Source organism: Geotrypetes seraphini, chromosome 3 (assembly GCF_902459505.1).
Source record: "Geotrypetes seraphini chromosome 3, aGeoSer1.1, whole genome shotgun sequence".
In the NCBI taxonomy this organism is placed as follows: Eukaryota; Metazoa; Chordata; class Amphibia; order Gymnophiona; family Dermophiidae; genus Geotrypetes; species Geotrypetes seraphini.
In genome coordinates, this window is record NC_047086.1 from 261,296,672 (window position 1) to 261,323,154 (window position 26,483).

At 43.6% G+C, this 26,483-nt stretch overlaps 1 protein-coding gene across 1 annotated transcript in view; it reads right to left on the reverse strand.

Annotated features, from left to right (window-relative positions):
* Positions 1–22,548: 22,548 nt before the first annotated feature.
* Positions 22,549–26,483, reverse strand: part of CRIM1 (cysteine rich transmembrane BMP regulator 1) — a 1,144,468-nt gene continuing 1,140,533 nt past the window's right edge. The window contains exon 17 of the mRNA XM_033937787.1: positions 22,549–26,223. Coding sequence (XP_033793678.1) covers positions 26,047–26,223 — 177 coding nt within the window. The 3' untranslated portion in view covers positions 22,549–26,046. The remainder of the gene's footprint in view (positions 26,224–26,483) is intronic.

Here is a 26,483-nt window from a genome sequence, read left to right on the forward strand (position 1 = left end):
CGTCTCTGCACCCTTTCTAGTAGGGTTATATCTTTCTTTAGGTAGGGAGACCAGTGTTGGACACAGTATTCCAAGTGTGGTCTGACCATTGCTCTATAAAGCGGCATTATGATATCCACCGATCTACTCGTGATGCCCTTCTTTATCATACCAAGCATCCTGTTTGCTTTCTTTGCCGCCGCTGCGCATTGAGCCGATGGCTTCAGGGTCCTGTCTATCAGTACCCCCAGGTCCCTTTCTTGTTCGCTCTTGCCCAATGTTACACCTAACATTTTATATTCTTGTTCTTTGTTATGCCTTCCCAGGTGCATCACTTTGCATTTTTCTATATTAAATTTCATCTGCCACTTTTCCGCCCATTTCTCCAGTTGGTTCAAATCTCTTTGAAGTGCGTCTCTGTCTATTTGCGACCCAACTGCCCGACATAGTTTTGTGTCATCTGCAAACTTGATTATGTTACTTGTTGTTTCCTCTTCTAGGTCATTTATGTAGATATTGAACAAGATGGGCCCAAGAACTGATCCCTGGGGCACGCCGCTCGTCACCTTCTCCCAGTCCGAGAACTTCCCATTTATGCTCACCCTCTGCAATCTGTTCTCCAGCCATTTGCCTATCCATCTTAGTATATCCCCATTTATTCCATGTCTTTGTAGTTTCCTCATGAGCCTTGCATGTGGTACCTTGTCGAATGCTTTCTGGAAGTCCAAGTATACGATATCCACCGGTTCTCCACTATCAATATGTTGGTTCACTTTCTCAAAAAATTGAAGCAAATTTAGAAACATAGAAACATAGAAAAAGCGACAGAAAAGGGCTATAGCCCACCAAGTCTGCACATTCCAAGTATCCCCCCCCTGAATTTACTCCCTTAAAGATCACACGTGAGTATCCCATTTTTTCTTAAAATCCGTTACGCTGCTGGCCTTTATCACCTGGGGTGGGAGTCTGTTCCAATGATCCACCACTCTTTCGGTGAAGAAGTACTTCCTGGGATCGCCATGAAACTTCCCTCCCCTGATTTTCAGCGGATGCCCTCTGGTGGTTGAGGGTCCCATGAGCCAGAAGATATCATCTTCTGACTCGATGCGTCCTGTGATGTACTTATACGTTTCAATCATATCTCCCCGTTCTCTTCTTTCCTCAAGTGAGTACAGCCGCAACTTCTTTAGTCTTTCTTCATACGTGAGATCCTTGAGCCCCATGACCATCCTGGTGGCCGTTCGCTGAACCGACTCGATCCTCAGCACGTCCTTTCAGTAGTGTGGGCTCCAAAACTGAACACAGTACTCCAAGTGAGGCCTCACCATGGCTCTGTACAACAGCATCATAACCTCAGGTCTCCTGCTGACAAAACCTCTACGGATACACCACATCATTTGTCTTGCCCTGGAGGAAGCCTTCTCCACTTGATTGCCAACCTTCATATCCTCGCTAATGATTACTCCTAGATCGCATTCCGCCGTAGTTCTAACCAAGGTCTCACCATTTAGTACATAAGTTCTCCGTGGGTTTCTCCTGCCCAAGTGCATTATCTTGCATTTTTTAGCATTGAAGCCTAGCTGCCAAGTTTTTGACCATTGTTCCAGCAGCAGTAGGTCGTGTGTCATATTATCAGGTGATAAGCCACTGCCTACTATGTTACAAAGTTTGGCATCGTCGGTGAACAGTGATACCCTTCCTCTAAGTCCTTTCGTCATATCTCTTATGAATAAATTGAATAGAATCGGACCCAGGACCGATCCCTGCGGCACTCCACTGATCACGTCTGATGCTTTGGATGGGGTACCGTTTACCACCACCTTCTGAAGTCTACCGCTCAGCCAATCCCCAACCCATGTAGTTAGAATGTCTCCTAATCCCATCGATTTCAGCTTGTTCAGTAATCTTCGATGAGGGACGCTATCAAATGCTTTACTGAAGTCCAAGTATACCACGTCCAGTGACTCTCCGGCGTCCAGTTGTCTGGTAACCCAGTCAAAAAAGCTAATCAGATTAGATTGGCAGGATCTACCCCGGGTGAACCCGTGTTGGTGTGGATCATGCAGTTTTTCTTTGTCTAGGATTGTGTCAATATTCTGTTTGATCAGTGTTTCCATGAGTTTACACACTATAGACGTGAGACTCACTGGTCTGTAGTTTGCTGTCTCTGTCCTGCAGCCCTTTTTGTGGAGTGGGATTACGTTGGCTGTTTTCCAGTCTAAGGGGACCCTTCCTGTGCTTAGGGAAAGATTGAAAAGAACAGATAATGGTTCTGCCAGGACTTCCCTTAACTCCCTGAGCATTCTAAACTAAACTAAACTAAACCTTGGGTTTATATACCGCACCATCTCCACGAATGCGGAGCTCGGCACGGTTTACAGGAAGAAAGATGAGAGAGGAACTACAGTGGAGAGATTAAAGAGTTAGGTGTAAAGGGGGAAGGTGAGAGGCCTAAGAGGGGGGAAGTGTTACAGTTTTGAGAATAGCCAGGTTTTTAGGTGTTTGCGGAAGAGTTGGAGGGAGCTTGAGGTTCGGAGAGGGGAGGTGAGGTTATTCCAGATCTCAGTGATTCTAAAGGGGAGGGATGACCCAAGTTTGCCTACATGGGAAATACCTTTTATGGAAAGGAAGGATAGTTTAAAAATTTGGGAGGATCTGGAGGAAGTAGGGGTTGGGGAGTTCCAGGATAGAGAGATAACGGCAGGAAGGATGCCATGTAGGATTTTGTAGGCCAGACACGCACATTTGAAGTGAATCCTGGGGATTACTGGGAGCCAATGGAGCTTAGACATTCTGGGGTGTAGGTTATCCGGCCCCATGGCTTTGTTTACTTTGAGTCTTGAAAGTTCGCCGTAGACACTACTGGGCGTAAATTCGAAATCTTGAAACGGGTCTATTCGGTTATCTCCCGTCTGCAGCTGTGGACCAGCTCCCGGCGCTTCGCGGGTGAACACTGAACAGAAGTATTGGTTTAATAATTCTGCCTTCACAGAGTCTGATTCTGCAAAGTTACCGTCCGATTGCTTCAGGCGTACTATCCCATCTTTGTTTCTTTTCCTGTCACTAATATAGCTGAAGAAAGATTTATCCCCTTTCTTAATTTTCCGTGCTAGCTCTTCCTCCATTCGGAGTTTGGCCTCTCTGACTGCTGTTTTGACAGCTTTGGATATGTATAGATAATCCTCTTTCGCCCCCTCTCTGCCTAAATGTTTGCAGGCGATAAAAGCGTCTCTTTTCTGTTTAACTAGGTCTGAAATTTCTTTACTGAACCATTGGGGTCTTTTGTTTCTCCTGTGTTTACTTACTGTCTTTATGTATCGGTCTGTTGCTACGTGTAGTATGGACTTCAGAGACGACCACACATCCTCTACATTGTCAGTTTTTGCTTGTTTATGTAGCTCTTGATGGACGAAATCTCCCATGCGGTTGAAGTCTGTGCCTCTAAAGTTGAGAACCCTTGTTGCTGTGTTTGTTTTTGGGAAACCTTTCTTGAGGTTGAGCCAAACCATATTATGGTCGCTGGAGGCCAGTGTGTCTCCTACTGAGACTTCCATGACGCTATCTCCGTTGGTGAGAATCAGGTCTATTAACGCCTGGTCCCTGGTGAGCTCCAATACCAATTGCTTGAGACGTGCACCCTTTATGGAGTTTAATATTCTTCTGGTGCTACTCGTAGTCGCGGAGAGTGTGTTCCAATCTGCATCTGGCATATTGAAGTCTCCTAGTATTACTGAGTCCCCGCGCAGTGTGATGTTCTCTATGTCCTTGATTACCGTATTTTCACATAGATAACGCGCACCCGTGTAAAACGCGCACACGGGTATAGCGCGCAAAAAAACACAACTTTATGTACAGAAATTTTTATATACCGCGCACACCCGTATACCGCGCATGCTGCCCGACTCTCCTTTCGCCCGCCCGACTCTCCTCTGGCCACCCCGACTCTCCTTTCGCCCGCCCTGACTCTCCTCTCCCCCTTGAAGTCCTGTCCCCACCCTGAAAGCCTGATGCCCCCCCCGACGTCTGATACATCCCCCCCCCCGGCAGGACCACTCGCACCCCCACCCCGAAGGACCGCCGACTCCCCGACAATATCGGGCCAGAAGGGAGCCCAAACCCTCCTGGCCACGGCGACCCCCTACCCCCACCCCGCACTACATTACGGGCAGGAGGGATCCCAGGCCCTCCTGCCCTCGACGCAAACCCCCCTCCCTCCAACGACCGCCCCCCCCAAGAACCTCCGACCGCCCCCCCAGCCGACCCGCGACCCCCCTGGCCGACACCCACGACACCCCCACCCCCCTTCCCCGTACCTTTGGTAGTTGGCCGGACAGACGGGAGCCAAACCCGCCTGTCCGGCAGGCAGCCAACGACGGAATGAGACCGGATTGGCCCATCCGTCCCAAAGCTCCGCCTACTGGTGGGGCCTAAGGCGCGTGGGCCAATCAGAATAGGCCCTGGAGCCTTAGGTCCCACCTGGGGGCGTGGCCTGAGGCACATGGGCCCAACCCGGATTCAGAAGCGCAAGGGCGAGCGGCAAAAGAAGAACGCAGCTTCGGGGTAGCGGCGAGTAGCCCCGCCCACCCCCACCGCATCAGCAGTCGGCGCCGGGCCCCTCCATAAAAGGAGGAGAGCCGACGGTCAGGCCACTGCTTTAGGAGAAGGGAGAGAGTCTCAGGCAGCGCACGAGGCAGGAGAGAGAGAGAGTTTCGGGCAGCGCAGAGGCAGGGGAGGATTCAGAAGCGCGAGGGCGAGCGGCAAAAGAAGAACGCAGCTTCGGGGTAGCGGCGAGTAGCCCCGCCCACCCCCACCGCATCAGCAGTCGGCGCCGGGCCCCTCCATAAAAGGAGGCGGGCCAACGGCGTGCAGCGAAGGCGAGCGGCAAAGGCGCTCGCCTTAGCGAGAGCGCCTTTGCGAAGGGCCTCGAGAAGGGCCTAATCTAAACTCTTCATTCCACCACTCGATCAATCACACTCTTCCTCTTTTTTGTTTTCACACCCATACACTTTCTTACACTCTCAGCCTTAAACCTTAAACCTCTCAGACCCTGTTAAAATAAAAAAAAAATAAAAAAAAAATTTCTGAAATCTTTAATATCTCTATCTTCACCTTTCTCCTTACATACTTTCTGACATCTCAACCTTTCTCTTTACAGGAATAAATCACTCTAACTTGGAAATGGCAGGGAGGACACGGAATACCAAAGCTACTATCAAGATCGACACTCCAGCATCCAGAGGGACTCAGGGGATGGTCGAGTTCTGTACACAGAAGGCAGAGGGTGACATGGATCAGAGGGCAGAGGCCTCGATGCAGACTGAGACCTTCCCCCCCCCTCTCCGAGTGCACTACAGTCTCTACGCAGACAGAGGAGCTGGGAAATTTAGGCGAGGACATCTTGCAGGAACTACTGAGCCTCAGGGAGGAGGTAACGCGCCTGAGGAGCATAAGGGATGACGAGGCCTTCATCGACGAAGCAATCCTGGAACTGTCACACATCACAGAGAGAACCCACGACAGGTCCATCCTCGACACGCCCAAACCTAAAGCACTAAACACAACGATTGGAGTACAGGAGATGATTGGAGATGCTGGCCCCTGGCAACTAGTAACCTCCTCTACAGGCAAGCGAAATAAACCCACCTCATTCTCACTCTCTTCTTCTTCTTCTTTTTCTCTTCAACAGGATAACCGTTCAGCAATACCACAGCTAACTCTAAAAAATAGATTTCAGGTCTTACAGGATGGAACCACCGAGGAAATAGTGGAAGAGGCTCATGAGGATACCCAGCTCACAACGTCAAATCCAGAGCACGCAGACCGGCCCCCTCGGAATGAACGAAGAGTGGTAGTCATTGGCGACTCCATGCTAAGGGGCACCGAGGGACCAATTTGCAGGCCTAATTTGCAGTCAAGAGAAGTCTGCTGTCTCCCTGGAGCCAAGATCCAGGATATTACCACTAACCTAGACAAAATTCTAAAATCTAATGATCATTTTCCCATGTTTCTAAGGTGCGTGGGCCAATCAGAATAGGCCCTGGAGCCTTAGGTCCCACCTGGGGGCGCGGCCTGAGGCACATGGGCCCAACCCGACCATACGCTCTTCTCTAGCTCTGCCTTTGTTTCTTACTGGAAGGATTGACGAAAAGACCACCTGTGCTCCTATCTGCTTCAACTTCTTTCCCAGTGCTCCAAAATCTCTGGGGATGTTCTCTGTGGCATTCCTAGCAGTGTCGTTTGTGCCTACATGGATGAGAAACATGGGAAAATGATCATTAGATTTTAGAATTTTGTCTAGGTTAGTGGTAATATCCTGGATCTTGGCTCCAGGGAGACAGCAGACTTCTCTTGACTGCAAATTAGGCCTGCAAATTGGTCCCTCGGTGCCCCTTAGCATGGAGTCGCCAATGACTACCACTCTTCGTTCATTCCGAGGGGGCCGGTCTGCGTGCTCTGGATTTGACGTTGTGAGCTGGGTATCCTCATGAGCCTCTTCCACTATTTCCTCGGTGGTTCCATCCTGTAAGACCTGAAATCTATTTTTTAGAGTTAGCTGTGGTATTGCTGAACGGTTATCCTGTTGAAGAGAAAAAGAAGAAGAAGAAGAGAGTGAGAATGAGGTGGGTTTATTTCGCTTGCCTGTAGAGGAGGTTACTAGTTGCCAGGGGCCAGCATCTCCAATCATCTCCTGTACTCCAATCGTTGTGTTTAGTGCTTTAGGTTTGGGCGTGTCGAGGATGGACCTGTCGTGGGTTCTCTCTGTGATGTGTGACAGTTCCAGGATTGCTTCGTCGATGAAGGCCTCGTCATCCCTTATGCTCCTCAGGCGCGTTACCTCCTCCCTGAGGCTCAGTAGTTCCTGCAAGATGTCCTCGCCTAAATTTCCCAGCTCCTCTGTCTGCGTAGAGACTGTAGTGCACTCGGAGAGGGGGGGGAAGGTCTCAGTCTGCACCGATGCCTCTGCCCTCTGATCCATGTCACCCTCTGCCTTCTGTGTACAGACCTCGACCATCCCCTGAGTCCCTCTGGATGCTGGAGTGTCGATCTTGATAGTAGCTTTGGTACTCCGTGTCCTCCCTGCCATTTCCAAGTTAGAGTGATTTATTCCTGTAAAGAGAAAGGTTGAGATGTCAGAGAGTATGTAAGGAGAAAGGTGAAGATAGAGATATTAAAGATTTCAGAAATTTTTTTTTTATTTTTTTTTATTTTAACAGGGTCTGAGAGGTTTAAGGTTTAAGGCTGAGAGTGTAAGAAAGTGTATGGGTGTGAGAACAAAAAAGAGGAAGAGTGTGATTGATCGAGTGGTGGAATGAAGAGTTTAGATTAGGCCCTTCTCGAGGCCCTTCGCAAAGGCGCTCTCGCTAAGGCGAGCGCCTTTGCCGCTCGCCTTCGCTGCGCGCCAAACGGCTGCGCGCCGTTGGCCCGCCTCCTTTTATGGAGGGGCCCGGCACCGACTGCTGATGCGGTGGGGGTGGGCGGGGCTACTCGCCGCTACCCCGAAGCTGCGTTCTTCTTTTGCCACTCGCCCTCGCGCTTCTGAATCCTCCCCTGCCTCTGCGCTGCCCAAGACTCTTTCTCTCTCCTACCTCGTGCGCTGCCTGAGACTCTCTCCCTTCTCCTAAAGCAGTGGCCTGACCGTCGGCTCTCCTCCTTTTATGGAGGGGCCCGGCGCCGACTGCTGATGCGGTGGGGGTGGGCGGGGCTACTCGCCGCTACCCCGAAGCTGCGTTCTTCTTTTGCCGCTCGCCCTCGCGCTTCTGAATCCTCCCCTGCCTCTGCGCTGCCCGAGACTCTCTCTCTCTCCTGCCTCGTGCGCTGCCTGAGACTCTCTCCCTTCTCCTAAAGCCTCCTCAAATATGACTTCCCCTTCCTGAAACCGTGTTGACTAGCTCTCATCAGGTCATGATTATCCAGGTGCTGCACTATGCTATCTTTGATTAGTGCTTCAACCATCTTCCCAGGAACCGACGTAAGACTCACAGGTCTGTAGTTTCCTGGTTCTCCCCTTGATCCCTTTTTAAAGATTGGGATGACATTTGCTATCCTCCAGTCGTCTGGTATTTGTCCGGTTCTAATTGACAAGTTGGCTAGGAATTGTAACAGTTCTCCGATTTCTACCTTAAGCTCCTTAAGCACTCTCGGGTGAATTCCATCCGGTCCAGGGGATTTATCGCTTTTTAGCTTATCGATCTGATAGTATATCATGTCCAAATCCACATTCACTGTGGTGAGGCTTTCCTCAATTTCTCCTTTGAATACTCTCCCTGGTTCAGGTATTGTTGCAGTGTTCTCTTTGGTAAAGACAGACGCAAAGAATGAATTTAGTCTATCTGCAATCTGTTTGTCTTCCTTGATGTACCCTTTCTTTCCTAGGTCGTCGAGAGGGCCCACTGCCTCTTGTGCTTGTTTTTTTCCTTTTATATATCTAAAAAAGGGCTTGAAGTTCTTGGCTTCCTGCGCAATCTTTTCCTCATAGACCTTTTTTGCCTTTCTTACTGCCTTGTGACACTTCTTCTGGTCAACCTTGTGAATGTTCCAGACCTCAGTTGTTTGTTCCTGTTTCCATTTTTTAAACGAGTTCCTCTTTTCCCTTATCGCATCTTTCACCTCCTTAGTTAGCCAAGCTGGTTCTCTTTTGTTCTTATTTTTCCTTCCTTTGGATATCTGCGGGATGTAGAGATTCTGCGCTTCAATGATGGTATTTTTTAGTAAGGACCATGCTTGTTCGACCGTTTTGAGTTTATCCGTCCTTTTCTTGAGCCGCTTTTTTACCATGGCTCTCATGTTGTCATATTTCCCTTTTCTGAAATTAAAGGTTGTGGTTTGAATCCTGGTTCATTTCCTCTTCCCGATTCCTATTTTAAAGTTGATCATGCTGTGATCGCTCGTCCCCTGCGGGACCGTGACTTCTACTTCCGATGTCCTTCCAGTTATGCCATTCAGGACCAAGTCCAAAGTAGCGGTTCCTCTTGTCGGTTCTTCTACCATTTGTTCCAGGAAACAATCCCCTACTGTTTCCAGGAATTTTGTTTCCTTGCCGCAGTTTGAGGTTCCAAGGTTCCAGTTTATTCCTGGAAAGTTAAAGTCTCCCATGATCGTTACGTTACCCATTTTACATCTATGGTTGATTTCCTCAATCATTTCAGCATCTGTTTCCTCCGTCTGTCCTGGGGGTCGATAAAAGAGTCCAATTTTTGTGTCTGCTTCGTATTGTTCGGGAATCTTAATCCAGAGGGATTTCAGTTTTTCTTTTTCTTCTGTCTTTCCTTCTCTGAAACACTCTACTCCTTCATGGACATAAAGGGCAATACCTCCCCCTTTTTGACCTATTCTATCTCTTCTATATAGTTTGTAGCCCTGCAGTACTGTGTCCCATTCATTTTCCTCGTTCCACCATGTTTCTGTAATTCCAATGATATCTAATTCTTCTCGCCTTGCTAGTGCTTCCAGTTCTCCCATTTTGTTTCTCAAGCTTCTGGCATTCGTGTACATACACTTGAGCTCCTTTCGTTCTACTTTCTTGGACTTTTTAAGATTCGCATCCCTATTTTCATCAATTTGCTCCCTTTTTGTATCTATTTGGGCTCTTTTTTTGCAAGTTTTGATTTCAACATGGTCCTCCCCTTTATTTGAGCAGTCGCTTGTAGTTCCTTCTTTGGAGTCACCTGATGCCCGGGCCATCGACTGGTTGTCGACTGTCGGCTCTCCCCTGATTCTTAGTTTAAAGCCTTCTCAATGGACTTCTTAATGTTTTCAGCCAATACTTGTTAATGAGATGTACGCAAATAGCCTTCTAGGGTTTCGCCCTGCGTACCTCATTAACAAGTATCTCACTAGTCCCCTGAGGAAGGCTTGTGCTGAAACTGGGATCCTAGTTGGGACCACTACAGATGAGAGTGTTTCATTTTGTTGGACTAATAAATGTGTCTCATTCGGTTGTTCTCAGACATCTCACCTGCCTCTTTTTTGTGTGCTTTGGTATCATTCTATATGAGGCCATTTACATAGAAATAAGAGGTCATATGGTCTTTGTCTTTATTTTTCTATCCTGTCTGCCCATCCAGGTCATTTACACTCCCTTTCACTCCTTTAAAGATCCTATTTACTTGTCCCAAGCTTTCTTGAACTCAGATACATTTTTCATCTTTATCATCTTTACCTGGAGGTTGTTCCATGAATTCACCATCCTTTCAATGAAGAAGTACTTCCTTCTGAGTCTATTCCCATTTGGCTTCATCGTATGCCCCATCATTCCAGTGATTTCTTTAAACTGAAAAACACTTGCTTCCTATGCATTAATGCTGCATAGGTATTTAAATGTCTCTATCATATCTCACCTCTCCTGCTTTTCTTCCAAAGTACACATAATGAGATCTTTAAGTCTGTCCTCATATGTTTTATGACAGAGACCACTGACCATTTCAATAGCTACCCTTTGGATTAACTCGATCCTGTTTATATCTTTTTGAAGGCACTGTCTGCAGAATTGTACACCATATTCTAAATTAGGATATTCAAAGGACTTATGCTCCCAACTTCACACGTTGTGCTCCAAAATTGACCTCTTTGAAAACTGAATAGAACAGAATTTCTAAATTTATGCTCAAATTTTCACTAGACTCCTGAATTAAAAGTTGCTTAAAAAGAAGGTGGCAACAAGGGTGGATTTAGGAGAAGAAACAGGAACTTTGGCCCAGATTTTCTAAATGTTGCCATTGTCGGTGGCCACCAATCATGTGTCAATCACTGCTTTTTAATGTTTATATGTTATCACTGGGTGCACAATTGTCTCAATTGGGGATAAAACTGTTTAGATATGCAGTTGATTTTACGATCATCATTCCATTTGCTAACATTCTTTCAGAAGTCATCCCTGGCAACAGAAGTATTAGGTTTAATGGAACAGTGGATGCCTGAATTCAAATTAAAGATTAACTCAGGAAAAATGAAGTATTTTGTAGCTTCTCCACACCCATACGATACTAAGACATCCTTGTTCATAAATAAATTCAGTTATCCAGTCCAATCTATCATTACGATTATGGGTATAATACTAGATTGGGGTTTGACTATGAAGAACCAGGTGGATTTTTTGGTTAGAAAAGGTTTCTTTACCCTCTGGAAGCTTCAATCCATTAGGGGATATTTCAATGTTTCATCATTTAGAATTCTGGTGCAGTCCCTTATACTTAGCTTGATTACTATAATATTGCCTATTTGGCAATATCTCAGAGGAATAAGCAGCGACTGCGCATGGTTTAAAATGCTGTGGTCAGGTTGATTTTTGAATTGAAGAAATATGATCATATAACACCCTCCTATTGGATATTGCATTGGTTGCCAAGTTCAAGTTTGGTTGCTTCTGCTTTAAGGCTGTTTGGTCTATCTCCCAAATATATAATTGAGCTCTTCTCTTTTGCAACCAACAAACACAGGAGAAATTCGCATTTGAATTTTGTTTTTCCGCCCGTTAGAGGCTGCAAATTTTAAAAAACATCATGAATATCTTCTGTCATATCAAGCAGCATTATGGGGTAAGGGCCTGGAACATCTGATTATGCTATCTGATTCCTATGTGGAATTTAGGAGACATTTAAAGACATATTTGTTCCTGAAACATTTAGGCAACTAATTGGTATGGATATTATAATGAACTACCTAGATCATTATAGTATCATTTCTAATTATTTGGTTATCTAATTTTGTCTAATTGCAATCTTTTTAAATTTTTTGTAAACCGAATAGAACTTTATGGCCCTGCGTTATATAAATTGATTATTATTATTATTATCATTCAGAGAATTGTGCCTTCGGGGAAAGGTAGTTGGCAGAAATGTAGGCCAGGGTTTTCAAGGCCTACATTTCTGGTGCCTACCTTTGACGTGAATCGTACCTACGGAGGTGCTTCTTGGTGCCTAACACCACTTCCAGCATTAGCCATGCATACAGTGGCATTAGGTGTTGTAAAGCACCTCCATAGGTGCAATTCTGGTGCCATTTTTTACACACCAGTAAGCACCTTGAAATTTATTTGAAAAGTTCTTTTAAATGGTGTTTTGCATTTAACTTAGGTACTGGTAGGGCACCTAAGTTAAGGCAACCATTTATAGATTATGGGCCTTAGTGTTGATTATCAGTATTAGACACCTAAATTAGGTTCACAAATCCAGGCACATGAATGGCTGCTCTACATTTTGGAGCTTACAAGGCAATTCTATATACATCAATTACAAGCATCAAAGGTGCCTTTAATTGGTACTTTCATGCATAAGTAATGTGACCATACATCCCGTTTTGAATGGGACCATCCTGTTTTCAGATCCCCTGTCCTGCTGTCCCCACGCACAGCTTTGGGATGCCGTTTTCAGAGAGAGTGTCCCAAAGCTGTGCATGGGGACAACGGGACAAGTGATCGTGGAGCCTGGGCTCTCTTCCTCATTCCCCGCCACCGACGCAGCAACAGGGCCAGGCGAGGTGAGTGCAGCGACTTCACAATGGCTGGCCCAGAAGCCTTCTCCCCGACATCAATTCTGACGTTGGAGAGGAAGTTCCGGGCCAGCCAGGCAGCAATTGGCTGGCCTGGAACTTCCTCTCCAAAGTCAGAATTGACGTTGGGGGAAGGCTTCTATGTCAGCCGTTGTGCAGTTGCTGCACTCGCCTCACCTGGCCCTGTTGCTGCATTGGCGTCGGGGAAGCAGGAAGAAATTGTCGTTGTCGTTGGTGGCGTGGAAGGAGGCAGGGAGAGAGAAAGAAGGAAAATGTTAGGGGAGTGTGGCGGTGGGTGACTTGGGGGGGCAGGGAGGTGGCGGTGGCTTGGGGGGCAAGGAGAGAGAAAGAAAGAAAGGATGCACAGTTAGAAGGAAGTGCAACTAGAGACTCACCAAAGGTAGGAAAAATGATTTTATTTTCATTTTAGTGATCAAAATGTGTCAGTTTTGAGAATTTATATCTGCTAACTATATTTTGCACTATATTTGTCTATTTTTCTATAGTTGTTACTGAGGTGATATTGTATATTTTAAAAGTCATCTGTCGACCTCTTTGGAAACCTCCCGAATATAAATGATAATTAACATTTTTTCAGCATACAGTGTGTGTTGGTTTTTTTATTTTATTTTATGGTTACCATTAGGAGTTAATAAGATATTGTACATGAAAAATGAATGGAAGAAATTGGGGGTGGGGCTGAAAATCAGTAGATGTCCCGTTTTGATGAAAAAAATAAATGGTCACGTTATGCATAAGTGCACTACGCACTACTCCAGTGTTCTTTATTGTAAGGTTTGCTAGCCAATGAAGGCCCTCCGAGACCTCTTTGGTGGCCCAAGGAGCCTGTGCAGAATATCATCCCACCCATCCTCCATTGGGATCTGGTACTTTTTGTTTCCAGCACTGCATGTTTACTTCATTCACATTGCCCATGGCTCAAAGAGTGCAGGACTGCAGTGCTGGAAGCAAAAAGTACCGGATCTCAAAGTAGGACAGGGTGGTGGAGGGAAAGGGGAAGATGCCAGACCTCTATGGGAAGAAAGATGGGAAGGAAAGGGGAAGGGAAGAGAGAGGGAGGAGATGGTGCACATGGATGGAGAGGAGGGGAAGGCATGGAAAAGTAGACATATCGAGAAGGAAGCAGAAAATGGAAGAAAGTTGAATGTTAAAAGTTAATGCTGAAGGCATATATGGAACCCTTGTCTCATGTTTTGTTTTAAACTTTTAAAAAATGCGCACGAGATTTTTGGGCGGGCTTAAGGAAGATGGCCACGGGTAGCTGGAGTTAGATGCCACGGATGTTCCCAGGCTGCTCTTACCTTTGAAATGGTGAAAAGAAAATCTAAACTTCGGGTTTTTCCTGATGAATCTTTGCCAGCAGCTTCGGGCCCGATGGACGCTTTTCTTCAACGAGGGACGCCAACACAGCCGGAGGATTTCTTGGCTGGGAGAGACACGCTGGCTGAAGCGTTATAGCTCTCCCTCGAGGCAACATCACTAACCCCGGAAGAGTGGAGTTCTCCGAGTCGCCCGGGGGCGTTTGATCAGTCGATGGAAGAGCAAAGTCCTCCGAGTTGTTCGGGGGCGTTTGACCAGTCGATGGTGGAGGAAATGTCCCGGGGTGTTCACTCTCCAGACCTGCTGAGATCGGGAGTCGGCCCAGCAGGAGGAGTGGTGAAGCCAAATCGACTATCAGAGCATTCGGAGGAGTTGGAACAGAAATTGCCTCAGGATTTCCTGACATTGACTTCATCGCCTGCTGAAGTTCCAGGTACTTTTTCATCAGAGAATCTGGGTGTTGAACTGATACCAATGCAGAGACCCAAGGTTTTCAATATGGAGACAATCTGGGAAGCAATATCTAGTTTGCAAATCTCTTTGGGAACCCAAATGCAGCAACTTACCACACACTATACCTCTGTTGTATCTGAAAATTTGGAAATGAAAAATAGGATATCCAGCGTTGAAAATAAAGTGGATGGACATGAAACTAGAATAAAAACAGTGGAGTCCCAGGCTTCGGTCTGGGTAAGAGATAGTGGAAACCTTAATTTTAAGGTGGAAATGTTGGAAAATATGACTAGAAGAAGTAATCTTCGGATTATTAACTTTCCAAAATTACCACTTATCTCAGCGCAGGATACATTTAAAAAGTATTTGAAAGAAGTTTTGAAAGTTCCCGAAACCTCCTATCCGCCTCTCACTAAAATATATTATTTACCTACCAGAGTATCTGTTCAAAAACCAAACCAGCAGAATTTGTCTGCTAATAGTTTGGATTTGACAAATTTCCTTGAGAGGTCAGGTGAAGAGATACCGGCAACTGCTACGCTACTTGTACAATTTGCTATAGATGCTGACAGGGAATGGATGCTTAAATTGTTTTTCAAGTTTAAAGATGTTCCATTTATGACTAAAATAGTGAGAATGTATCCAGACGTGTCACGAATGACCCAAAAGAGAAGAAAACAATTTCTCATTTTGAGACCAAGGGTTCTGCAGTTAGGTGCAACGTTTGTACTCAGATTCCCCTGTAAATGTGTAATGACCTATCAAGGGAATAGATTTATTTTCTTTGAACCTCAGCAGCTGACAAAATTTATTTCTGCTAAAGAGCAAATTTAAATTCTTGAGAGAAGTTCAGTCTCAACCTAGCTCAAGTATAAGGTTTTTGTTCTTTCTCGCTACCATCTTTTATTTTCTTTGTATTATTTGATAAAGATTTCAGACATTGTAAGCTTACTCCCCTCTTAATTGAGGTCTAATGATACAAACCAGTAAAATTTATATTTGGATCTAATGTTTTGCCGTATGAGAAAGGAAAAATTTTTGCTTTGTTTTTATATTTCTAATGTATATTTTCTTTATTGATTATGGTCTCATTTTAAAGTTTGAACTGGAGTTGTATTACTTTCTTTGTTTTGACTAATATTATGTCAATACTATAAAATGAAAATAAAGAATTAAAAAAAAAAAGTTAATGCCAAAGATGGATGTAGCAACATCAACAATTTCAATATTGCATACAATTATTGGTAGCTTTACTTCTCAGAATCATAGAGATGATAACAAGGACACAATGCCCCGACGTTACCGTCTCACCACTCAATCATTGCATCTTCAAGCACCACTTAAAAATAGTATGAATGTTCAAATGGTCAACTTATGTGCCAGAAAGGCAAACTACTTATTCTTCTTTAGTTAGTTGAAAACAAAAAACTTATCTTATAGTTTGCAGATGTCAGGTTCCGACGTGACACGTTTTGTATCTGCTTCATACTATTTTTAAATGGTGCTTGAAGATGCAATGATTGAGTGGTGAGACGGTAACGTCGGGGCATTGTGTCCGTTATCATCTCTATGATTCTGAGCACTAAAGCTACCAATAATTGTATGCAATATTGAAATTGTTGATGTTGGAATCAGTATAGGAGTGATTACTTCATTGTTTATTTGTGAATCTTTTCTAATCACTCAAGTGCAAATACCTTGAGTTCATTTGCCCCTATTTTGTATATTTGACAAAGGTGGATGTAGGGCATAAAGTGAAGGAGAGAAAAACAGCAAACGGATAAGAAGGCCCTGGAAACAGTTATGAGCACAGATAGAATGAAGTGCAGCCACAGACTGTGAAAAGATGATTAGAAAAATAAAATCAGCAGACAACAAAGGTAGAAAAAAATTATTTTATTTTCAATTCAGTGATTGAAATATGTCAGTTTTGAGAATTTACATCTGCTGTCTATATTTTGCACTATTCAGAAAGAAATGCATTTCTATTTCTCTGGTGGTGTGTGCATCTGCATGCAGAGTCTAGCATCATGGGTTTCAGTTATGTATAATAGGACTTTTGGTTTGTTGTCCTGTATTTGCGTGGAGCGGCATAATAAAAAAAAAAAGTCTAACTCCATTTTGGGCCTAGAGTGCTAGTCGCCCAAACTCAGCAGCGTCTCAAGTCAATTTTTGAAAAATACGTCCAAAATAATTTTTCTTTCGAGATTTGCCTAATTATACATCCAGCCATTTGATTGTCCAGACTGCCAAGTCGTCTATCTTTATACCACATTCTTGTCCAAAAAATAGTCCAAGTCCAAAATGCCTAGAACCAGACCTTTTGGACGTGGGAGGGGTCAGCAAAGTGATGGACTGGCCACCCATACATGGCAACAGAGGGCACTGCTGTGAACTTCACAAAAAGGGTGCCATATAAATATCTCACCAGAACTTCCTTGCAGGTCATGGTGAGCCCCCCCCAAAAAAACATACTCTATTCACCTGTCTACAACACAATAGCACTTATGGCTGTAGGTGCCACCTATATGGCAGTACAGTCGGGTTTAGGGGGTTTTGGTGGCCTCACATTTTTCACCATGAATGCAGTGGTTAGAGTGGCTTATGGGCCTGGGTCCTCCTCTCTATGGTTCACTAGCCCTCTCCCCAGACTACTTAAGCCACCTCTGTGCAGCTCTACTAGGTTTTCCTATGCCAAGTGCTGATGTTCTGGAGGCAATTATGTACATTTTTATTATGATTTTTATGGCGGTGTGTGTGTGGGGTCAGTGATCACTGGAGGAGTGTGTGGGGGTCTGTACTTTGTGTCTACAGTAGTTATCTGGTCTTTTTGAATACCTTCTGGGCACTTATACCTGTTTTTAGATTGCCTAAATATAAGTTCCATCTAACCAGTCTCATCAAACTTTCGATTATCACTGCAGTACAACTAAGTTTGATCAGCACACCTCCCACCCTAACCACTCCTTGAAAAATGCCTTTTGCTCTGGACGCAAAGTGAAAATCATAAGGCCTAAGATGCCTCTAGATACGTCTAAAACCCATTTTGATTATCGACACTTGGACGACCTGTCTTTTAAGTCATCCAAGTGCCGATTTAGGCAGATTTTTAGATGTATTTCCGTTTCGATTATGTACCTCATAGCATTTATTGTGTGACCAACGTCAGGTGTTCTGGTAGGAATGAATGTTGAGAAGTGCTATTGGCATCATAGCCCCAAGTAGGAAGATATTTGCTGGCTCTCCAGCCCTTTTGGACCCATAACAGCCCTTGCTTTAAAATTAGTGAAGAATACTGCACTATTCTATAAAGTAGTGCCTAAAGGGTACCAGATCAAATTATCCCTGACAAAAAAGCCTGAACACAAAATAGCCCCGATAAAAAAGCCCTAACAAAAAAGCTCCTGACAATATAGCCCCGAGAAAAGGCCCCACCCACAATTTTGGCCCCAACAAGTGATCCCTTGACAAAAGGTCCACCCTCAACTGTTTTACCCATGCCACTGTTGCTATGTGCTCTGCTGTCTCCTACTGCTGCTTCTGTGTGTCCCTCTGTTGCTGCTGCTGTGAGCTGAAGTACTTGCTCAGAGTTGGTCTTAGGCAGGGGCAACAGATGAGAGATACTGGACCCATAGATGGAGAGAGATGAAGTTATGCCAGACCACTTGGGGGGGGGGGGCCAGGAGACAAGGAAAAATGTTTGACTCGAGGTGTGAGAGAAAGAGGAAAGAGGGGGACAGGGCACCGACAAGAGATACTAGGCAAGGATTAAGAATAGAGACAGGGACACAGGGTAATGCTGGAAAAGGGGTGGCTAGGGACACTAAGAGGGCAGATGCTGAACAGGAACACAGAGGAGAGATACTGGACAGGACAGATAGGGACACAGAGAGAAAATGACATCAGATAATAGGAACACAGAAACAAAATGACGTCAGACATGGAAAGAGAAGAAATTTCAAGGGCTATTTTGTTACATAAAATAACATAAGAATTTATTTCTAGACTGCAATTACCATAAAGTTCAATGCAGTTTACGAAAGATTAGCTATAATACATGATTCAGGATAACAGATGAATTAGTTTTTAAGAGCTGAAAAACTACAGGGGCTATTTTGCCAAGGGCTATTTTGTTACAAGGTTATTTTGTCAGGGGTTTAGCACATACAGTAACCAAGTGATTTAGCACATACAGTAACCAAGTAATACGGGTAACTTACAGAATACCATCAGTTATACATGTCATTTGGTGCACTTAGGCATGACCATTTACACCTGCCATTGTCATAACCTGCCATTGATATAACTGCCTTAGGGCTCCTTTTACTAAGGTGTGCTAGTGTTTTTAGCGCATGCTGCCCCCGTGCTACGCGTAAAAACTAACGCCAGCTCAATGGTGGTGTTAGCATCTAGCACCCGTGCAAAAAACGCTAGTGCAGCTTAGTAAAAGGAGCCCTTAGTATCAATGCAACACATTAGGGCACAAAATCTTATCATGGGTGAAAAAAACTCATTAAAAATGTATGTGTGTATTTCTTTGATTTCTATGTAATTTGTTGAACTTGTATTATAAGCAGCTCATTTAAATATATAAAAAGCACTTATTCAAAATTTAATTGACATGTCCCCTGAAAAATCATTGATAAAATCTTTCTCTTTCATTGTTTTTATATATACATTATTCATAAGAATTCAAAAGATTTCAAACTATTGATAGTACAGATCAGACAAAATAACCTCAGTTGCTCTTGGGAGCGGAAACCCATGCAGAACATACACCTTGAACGGCGAAAACTTAGCAAGAACCACTGCAGAAAGGGACTTGGGAGTTCTCATCCGGGAAGATATGAAAGCTGCCAATCAGGTGGAGAAAGCTTCAGCAAAGGCAAGACAAATGCTGGGTTGCATCAGAAGGGGCTTTATCAGCCGAAAGCCTGAAGTCATACTACCGTTGTACAGATCCATGGTGAGAACTCATCTGGAGTACTGTGTCCAGTTTTGGAGGCCACATTATCAAAAGGATGTGAAGAGAATGGAGTCGATCCAGAGAATGGCCACTAGGATGGTCTCAGGACATCCCATATGAAGAACGTCCGGCCAAACTGCACTTATATTCTCTCGAGGAGCACAGAGAAAGAGGGGACATGATAGAAACATTCAAATACATCACGGGTCGAATTGAGGTGGAGGAAGAAATCTTTTCTCTTACAGGTCCCATGACGACAAGAGGGCATCCGCTAAAACTTAAGGGGGGGAGATTTCATAGTAACACCAGGAAATACTTCTTCATCGAACGGGTGATTGATCGATGGAATAAACTTCCACGCCAGGTGGTCGAGGTCAGTAGTGTACCTGACTTCAAAAGTCGATGGGACAAACTGGTGGGAGGGCTACAAAGTTGTGCATGAAAGAGGGGCACCAGGGAGGGAGGGTTCTTAAGTGGGCAGACTTGTTGGGCCGCTGGCTCTCTTCTGCCATCATACTCTATGTTTCTATGAGTATAGTATGAAGGAAATATTAAATTCCAATTATCCTACAACTCAGTATTCTGTATACATATTCATTGCCTTATAATGCTGTGATATAAGAGATACCCAGTTGGTTCCATGTATAAATAGGGATGAAAGTATCATCCCTAAAACCACCAACATTAATAAATACTTTAAAACACAGGAGGAAAAGAACCACTTAATACGTTTCTATATATTTTCATTAGCTCAACTTGTCTATGTGTGTGGACTGCTGAGCACGATGGATCTCAAGTCTGACCCAGCGGAGGCATTGCTTATGTTCTTATGTCTGCCTTGTATAGTACGCTTATCCCAGGGTACACAAACAGAAAAGAAAATGTATCCACTATAAAATGTTTACAAGTTGTAAATTAGATTTAGCAGAGGGCTGTCCTGTATAAAAAAGGATAAACGTATCTCTCAAACTACCCATATTAATAAGTACAACAGTTATTATCTAGAGTTAATCTTTCAGTTATAATCTGCTGCTGTTCCACAAAAGCATTTAGTTAAGCTTTAGCCAATCATCTATCCAACAATAGTCTATGCTTTGCTTCCATGAACAGACTACGGTTGAGGAAACAGTGCTTCAAATTAGAGCGCACTACAGCTGCTCTAAGACACCCCCACCCCCGACTAAGAAAGCAGTGCTTCAAATCAGAGCACTACACCTACTGTCAGACACCTGGACACTAGTGCTGCCCGATTCACGATTCAAATCGATTCACCGATTCACTTCGAGTGAATCGATTCAAATTGATTTAAAACAAAAAAAATCAGTCTCCTGATTTGGTGACTGATCCTCCCACCTCCCCCCCCAAAGCAGGAGCCTCTTGCTGGCCGGCTGCTGCTGCTCCTGCTTTAGAGGGTGAGAGGGGAGGGTTAGTAGGGAAGTGCTGATATCCAGCTTCCCCCCTGGCCTTCCGCGCATCCATTTACCTCATTTCAGCAGCCTGCAAATAGGATCGCATGTGCTAGCGATCTCTGCAAGCTGCTATAGACCTTCGGAGCTGTTTCCTCTGCCACGATCCTGCCTCTGATGTCAGAGGAGGGGCGGGACCACGGCAGAGGGAATACAGCTCCCAAAGCCTATAGCAGCTTGCAGAAATCGCTAACATAAGCGATCCTCTCTGCAGACTGCTGAAATGAGGTAAATGGATGTGCGGGAGGTCAGGGGGAACACGCAGGCCATCCGGATGTGTGTGTAGTCCTTCGGGGGGGGGGGGGGGGAGGGGTACAGTCCTTCAGGTGTGCTAGTTCAGGCCTTCAGGAGGGACAGGCAGGCCTTCGGGGGAGGTGCAGGCCTTTGGGGGGGTGCAGGCCTTCAACAAGGGGGGGGCAGGCCTTCAGGGGTGGTGGCATAGGTCTTCAGGGATGGTGCTACAGGCCTTCAGGAGGTCAGGCAGGCCTTCAGGGGGAGTGATTCAGGCCTTCAGGGCGAGACAGACCTTCAGGGGAGAAGTACACAGGGGGGGGGGTGTTCAAAGAGACATGCATATGCCGGACTTTTGGGGTAAGAAATAATGGGTCTAAAAACAGAGGAGAGGGAGAGAGATGGTGGACAATGGGATTTAGGGAGGGAAGGAACAGAAAGGGAGAGAAGTTGGACACAAGGGATGGAGTGGAGGGGGAAATAGAGATACTGGATAGGAGGGTAGTTGGGAAAAGAAAGGGAGAGATGGTGGACCCTGGGGTGGTGGGGAAGGAGGGAGAGATGCTGGATGAAAGGGTAGTTGAGAAAAGGTGGATCTGTGGATGGAGACAAAAAAAAGGAAAGGTGCCAGACTTCCGGGGGAGGGAAGGGAAACGGAAGGGGAGGACAGAGATAGAAGATGGATGGTTAACACGGAGAAAGAAGAAAGAAGGAGACTCTGGCAAGAAAGTTATCAGAAGACAACCAGAGCCTGGGACCAACAAGATTTGAATAATGACCAGACAACAAAAGGTAGAAAAAATCATTTTATTTTCTGTTTTGTGATTACAATATGTCAGATTTGTAACGTGTATCCTGCCAGAGCTGGTGTTAGACTGCAAATGTGAGCTAGGATTTAACATAGAGAGGAAAAGTCTTTTTGTTTGTTTATTTTGTTTACACCACAGTGCCAGTGTGGTTAGGAGAAGGCAAAGGGGGTGAAGAGCCTGTAAAATAAACCTACCAGGATGTTTGAAAAAAAACACCCAATTGGGCAGGAAAATTGAATTGAATTGAATCGAAAAATCGATTCAATAGGTTGAATCAAATCAAATTTTTTTTTCCTGAATCGGGCAGCACTACTGGACACCTCCCCACTGGCATTGCTCTTACCCACTAAATAAGCTACCAGTGATCCTCCGTGTAGGACTGATGTGGAGCCTTGAGCATCTGTGAATGCTCAAGCAGCTGATCAAGGCCCCAAACCAGCCCTACACGGAGGATCGCTGGTAGCTTGTTCAGCAGGTAAGAGTAATGCTGGTTGGGGGATAGGAGGGTGTCCTTACTTTATCCAGTTAGCTATCCAAATAATGGCCTGAATATCACCAATATCCAGATAGCACCAGCATGGCCAGCTCTATCCAGACAATCAACACCAGTCACTATCCAAATACCAGCGCTGAATATCTGGGCATTTTTTAGCTACGACAGAAACATAGAAACATGACGGCAGATAAAGGCCAAATGGCCCATCTAGTCTGCCCATCCACAGAAACCAGTGCGGCAGCTAACTATTGATCCTGCTCTTTCTAGATAGGACATCTTTGAACATTTTAAAACAAGCAAGCTCAAAAAAGTACACATCACTGTGTTTATTTTTTTATTGTGCTGCCAGTCAAATTACAAGAAACCGCTTTACAGGTTTTTAAATTTTTTTTTTAAAAAAAAGGTAAACAAGCAAACTGCGATATTGCAATGCACTCCAAAGTGCACAAATGCATCTATTTTACTGTATTTTATAGTTTATTCAGGAAACCATAATCTGTATTTCTTTTACAAGAGCACAACAGGAACCAAAGTGAAGGAGTGTAATGGATACAGCACATAGGAGAAATCATATCATCTTTGAAATAATAAAATCATAATAATTCATTAAAAACAAACAAAAAACATTTTACACCATGTTCTACATCCTGTTAGTATATATAATTTTTTTCTTCTGAATATGGCCTTGATCATGAAACAAAAAGCAAGCATTTAAATTTATTTTGGATAAAAACTGCTCTCTCTCTCTCAAGCAGAGAATGGATGGGTTTGTCTTGACAACATTTTTGTGCTATGAGGGCAGATCCAACTTAGCTTTGGTTGCCATTCCCCAGGGGTTCAGTTAAATTTACATTCTTTCTTTCTTAGAACATTTAACATCCCATATATCTTAAAAATCTGAAAGCAATTCTCTTATTTTCGGATGGCAAAATACTGATAACCCCAATTTTTGAAGACAAGCAAATCTGTTTTGGAAACAATTTTTTGGAGGTATTTTGAAAGCAAGATCAACTGAAGTGCCTACTGTCACATCAGATTTCTTACACGATAAGGAGACTTTTTTTTTTCCCTTTGTTTTACTTTCTGAAACCAAATGTCTCCCTTTGGAGTGTATTTTTTTAAAACTCTGATACAAACAGCTAGAACAACCTTGTTTGCTATTTTAAACAAAACAATTGTTTTCCTGTTAATCTTCAAATTAATAAATTAGGTCATAACAATAAATTAGGTTTTTTTCAGTTTTTTTTAAACTCAGCAAGCTTTGTCCAAGTATTTACAACAATACTTGAGAGTTGCATTACAAAACAAAATACATTTTTTCTTTTCTTTTCACATTAAGCATACTGGGTATCTGTATTTCAAGATGAACATTTGTAGAAGAAAAAGGCAATATATAAATGGGTAGCCGGTAGGAAAGTGCCAAGACCTGTCCAAAAAAATGATCTCTTTAGAGTTGTACAGTTAAAGGTATGATATTATACTTGAGGCAAACTTCAATAAACTTCCAGCTTACTATGGATAATATTCCAGTAGTTCTTTAAAATAATTACTCATAAAAAAGCAAATCATAAAATAAAAACCAACAATAAAGACAAGACATGTGTTTTCTACAAAGCAGCTGCTTAGAGCTGTGCAGAGCTGTTGTGGGCATTTAAACGCCTTGTCAAGGCCAAGAAGAAGAAGAAGAAGAAAAGAAAAAAAAAAATTCCAAACACTTTAAAACACTTCTCCCCTCCCTCAAAAATAAAAAATCCACAAAATATTAACAAAAATTCAATATATCAAGCAGCAAGAACAATCTTACTACTGATGTTACCCACCCAGATGTCCACAATGTACATGCATGTGTACTCATGAATCCTCCCCCTGAAATAAAACTGTAGGTAGAATGAGTTGTTCTGTCTTTTCCTCTCCCCTCCCAAGCTCAGAAACTATTATTAAGCTCAGGATATATGGAATGCCAGTTCTGTTTGTTTCAATATCGAGCAAAATCCTCTCTCTTTCTTGGATAAAAATACATTCAACAGGAAAAAAACCCCATAGAAAATTATATATATATATATTTTTATATATATATATATATATATCTATATACAAATAGTTTTTTGTCAGTTTTTAGCGCAATATATTTACATAAATATTCCTATAATGCTTAAGTTTAAATTTGTTTGCTTTTTTCTGTTTTTTTAATTCTGAACTTCAAAAAAGGTGCTTGAATAATATACAATTAAGCAGCTTCCTAGTACGGAAGCAGTTTCTAACCTGCATAAAACTGTAAATAAAAATAAAGCAACCCCCTAACTGAAAAACACCCCTGCATCCCAAGCCGTCCCAAAAAACACATCAACCAGATTCTAGTCACACTTTTTTTGTAGTAAGATCTTTATCTAACAGAGAATAGTTTCAATATATCTCTTCATCTTTTGGAACTCTACAGAAAACTAGAGATTAAAGTGGGTGAACATGAATAATAAAACATCAAAATATAATTTTGATAACTAAAAAAATAAAAGGATATCCTCTTGAACCACATGGATTTCTTGCATTCTCCTTCTCTCTTGAACTATTGTTGGAGATCCAGTGCTCATGTGATATTGAGAATCTAGTTAGGCCTCACACACTAGCTCTGTTGGTGCCGTCTACAATGCATGCCTGGAAAGTGCTGCATAGAGTTGGTAGCATTATATAAATAACAGTAATAATAACAATAATTGTCTGATCAGCTTTGTTGGGTGGGGAAATAGAAAGACAATGAAAGAATTCAAAAAGGACGAAAAAGAAAAGGAAGGAAAATAATGAAAAGGAAAAGAAGGAAAGGCTAAAAAGGAAACAAAAAAAAAGAAGGCAGAAAAAAGAAGGGAGACAATCAGAAGAAGAAAAAAGAGGACATGGAAAAAAGAAAGACAAGGACAGAAAAAAAGAAAAGAGAAAGGAATAACAATGAAGAAAAAGACAAAGAAAAGAAGCATGACTTGTTATGCTTTTGTATAACCTCAATGACCCTGTGCTTCTTATTTTTTGTACTTGTTTTTTTGTCTGGCTGCCATCTTTATTTGCTCCTACAGTCTTCTCCTGCCCACCCCGACAGCATAGAGATACCTTCTGCTGCAGTTTCAATAGGTGCCTGTGAGCACCTGCTCCTGTGTGGCAGGGTCTACTCAAGGCGCGATTTCCCATGTATCGTAACAGCTCAAAACTTCAGGTGCTCTTTTTTTCTAGTTTGTTTTTTTTTTCTTTAAAAATGGATCAGACTATGGGGTTCAGAGCAGCAAGAAAAGCTACTGTGTCTTTAATACTTGGCAAGTTTTTATTTATTGCCTTGGACTTTCTTCTCTTCTTCCCCTCATTCATTATCCCATTCCATTTCTCTGTGAGGCCTGAGCTGACTAGCTAAGTTTTTTTTCCCCATGATGTTCCACCTTTCTGCCTCCCTCCCCTTCCCAGCTATTTCTCCACCATTTCCTTTAACCCCTTCCCTATCACTTCCTTTTCCCTGGCAAATCCTTCCCCCCTCCCATTCACCCACCCAGAAAAAAAGAATCTCTACAGCTATGATACAAGCAGATACATCTTAGCAAGTTTTTAAAACTTTGGTTCTATGAAAACACTTGGTCGGTTATCGCAAGGTAATATGGGAATGCTTGTTCTGACATAATGCAGAAACCAGAGCCTGTCCTGGGAAAATCTCAGAGCTGTACATGGAGTCACACAATCCAGTAAGCAAGTGCACAATTCTAGCTGAATTTAATAGCAGGTTTAGTCTCTCTGTCTCTTTCTTCTTCTTCTTTTTGTAAATCCTGGGGCGCAAATGCATGTTCTTCACACTGTCTGGTAGAAATTGTCCGCCTGTAGGTTGTTCTGTTTTTGCATGCTGTAGAAACCACTGTACCTAGAGTCTGGGTCTGCCATCCGTAACATTCTCTGGGATCTGTCCACCTGCACCATCGTGCCTTTCTTGCAGTCCACATACACCAGCTGGTTGTTGAGGCATGAAGGCTGTTTGAAAGAGAAGAACAAAGAATGACTGCTATAGGTTTATGAGGACACAAGAAAGCGTGGAATATTATTCAGGGGTTTCTTGTCTCTTTCGAATATCCAACTTGCAGGAGACATGTGCTGACTCTAATGTCACCCACACAGCAGATGAAAAAGACATCTCCTCCTCTGAAATAAACAGCATGAGCAAGGAAGGCTGCAGCCCCCGCCCCACTTCATAGTTTATCTAGGAGAAATGAAGAGATCAAAACTATGTTTCC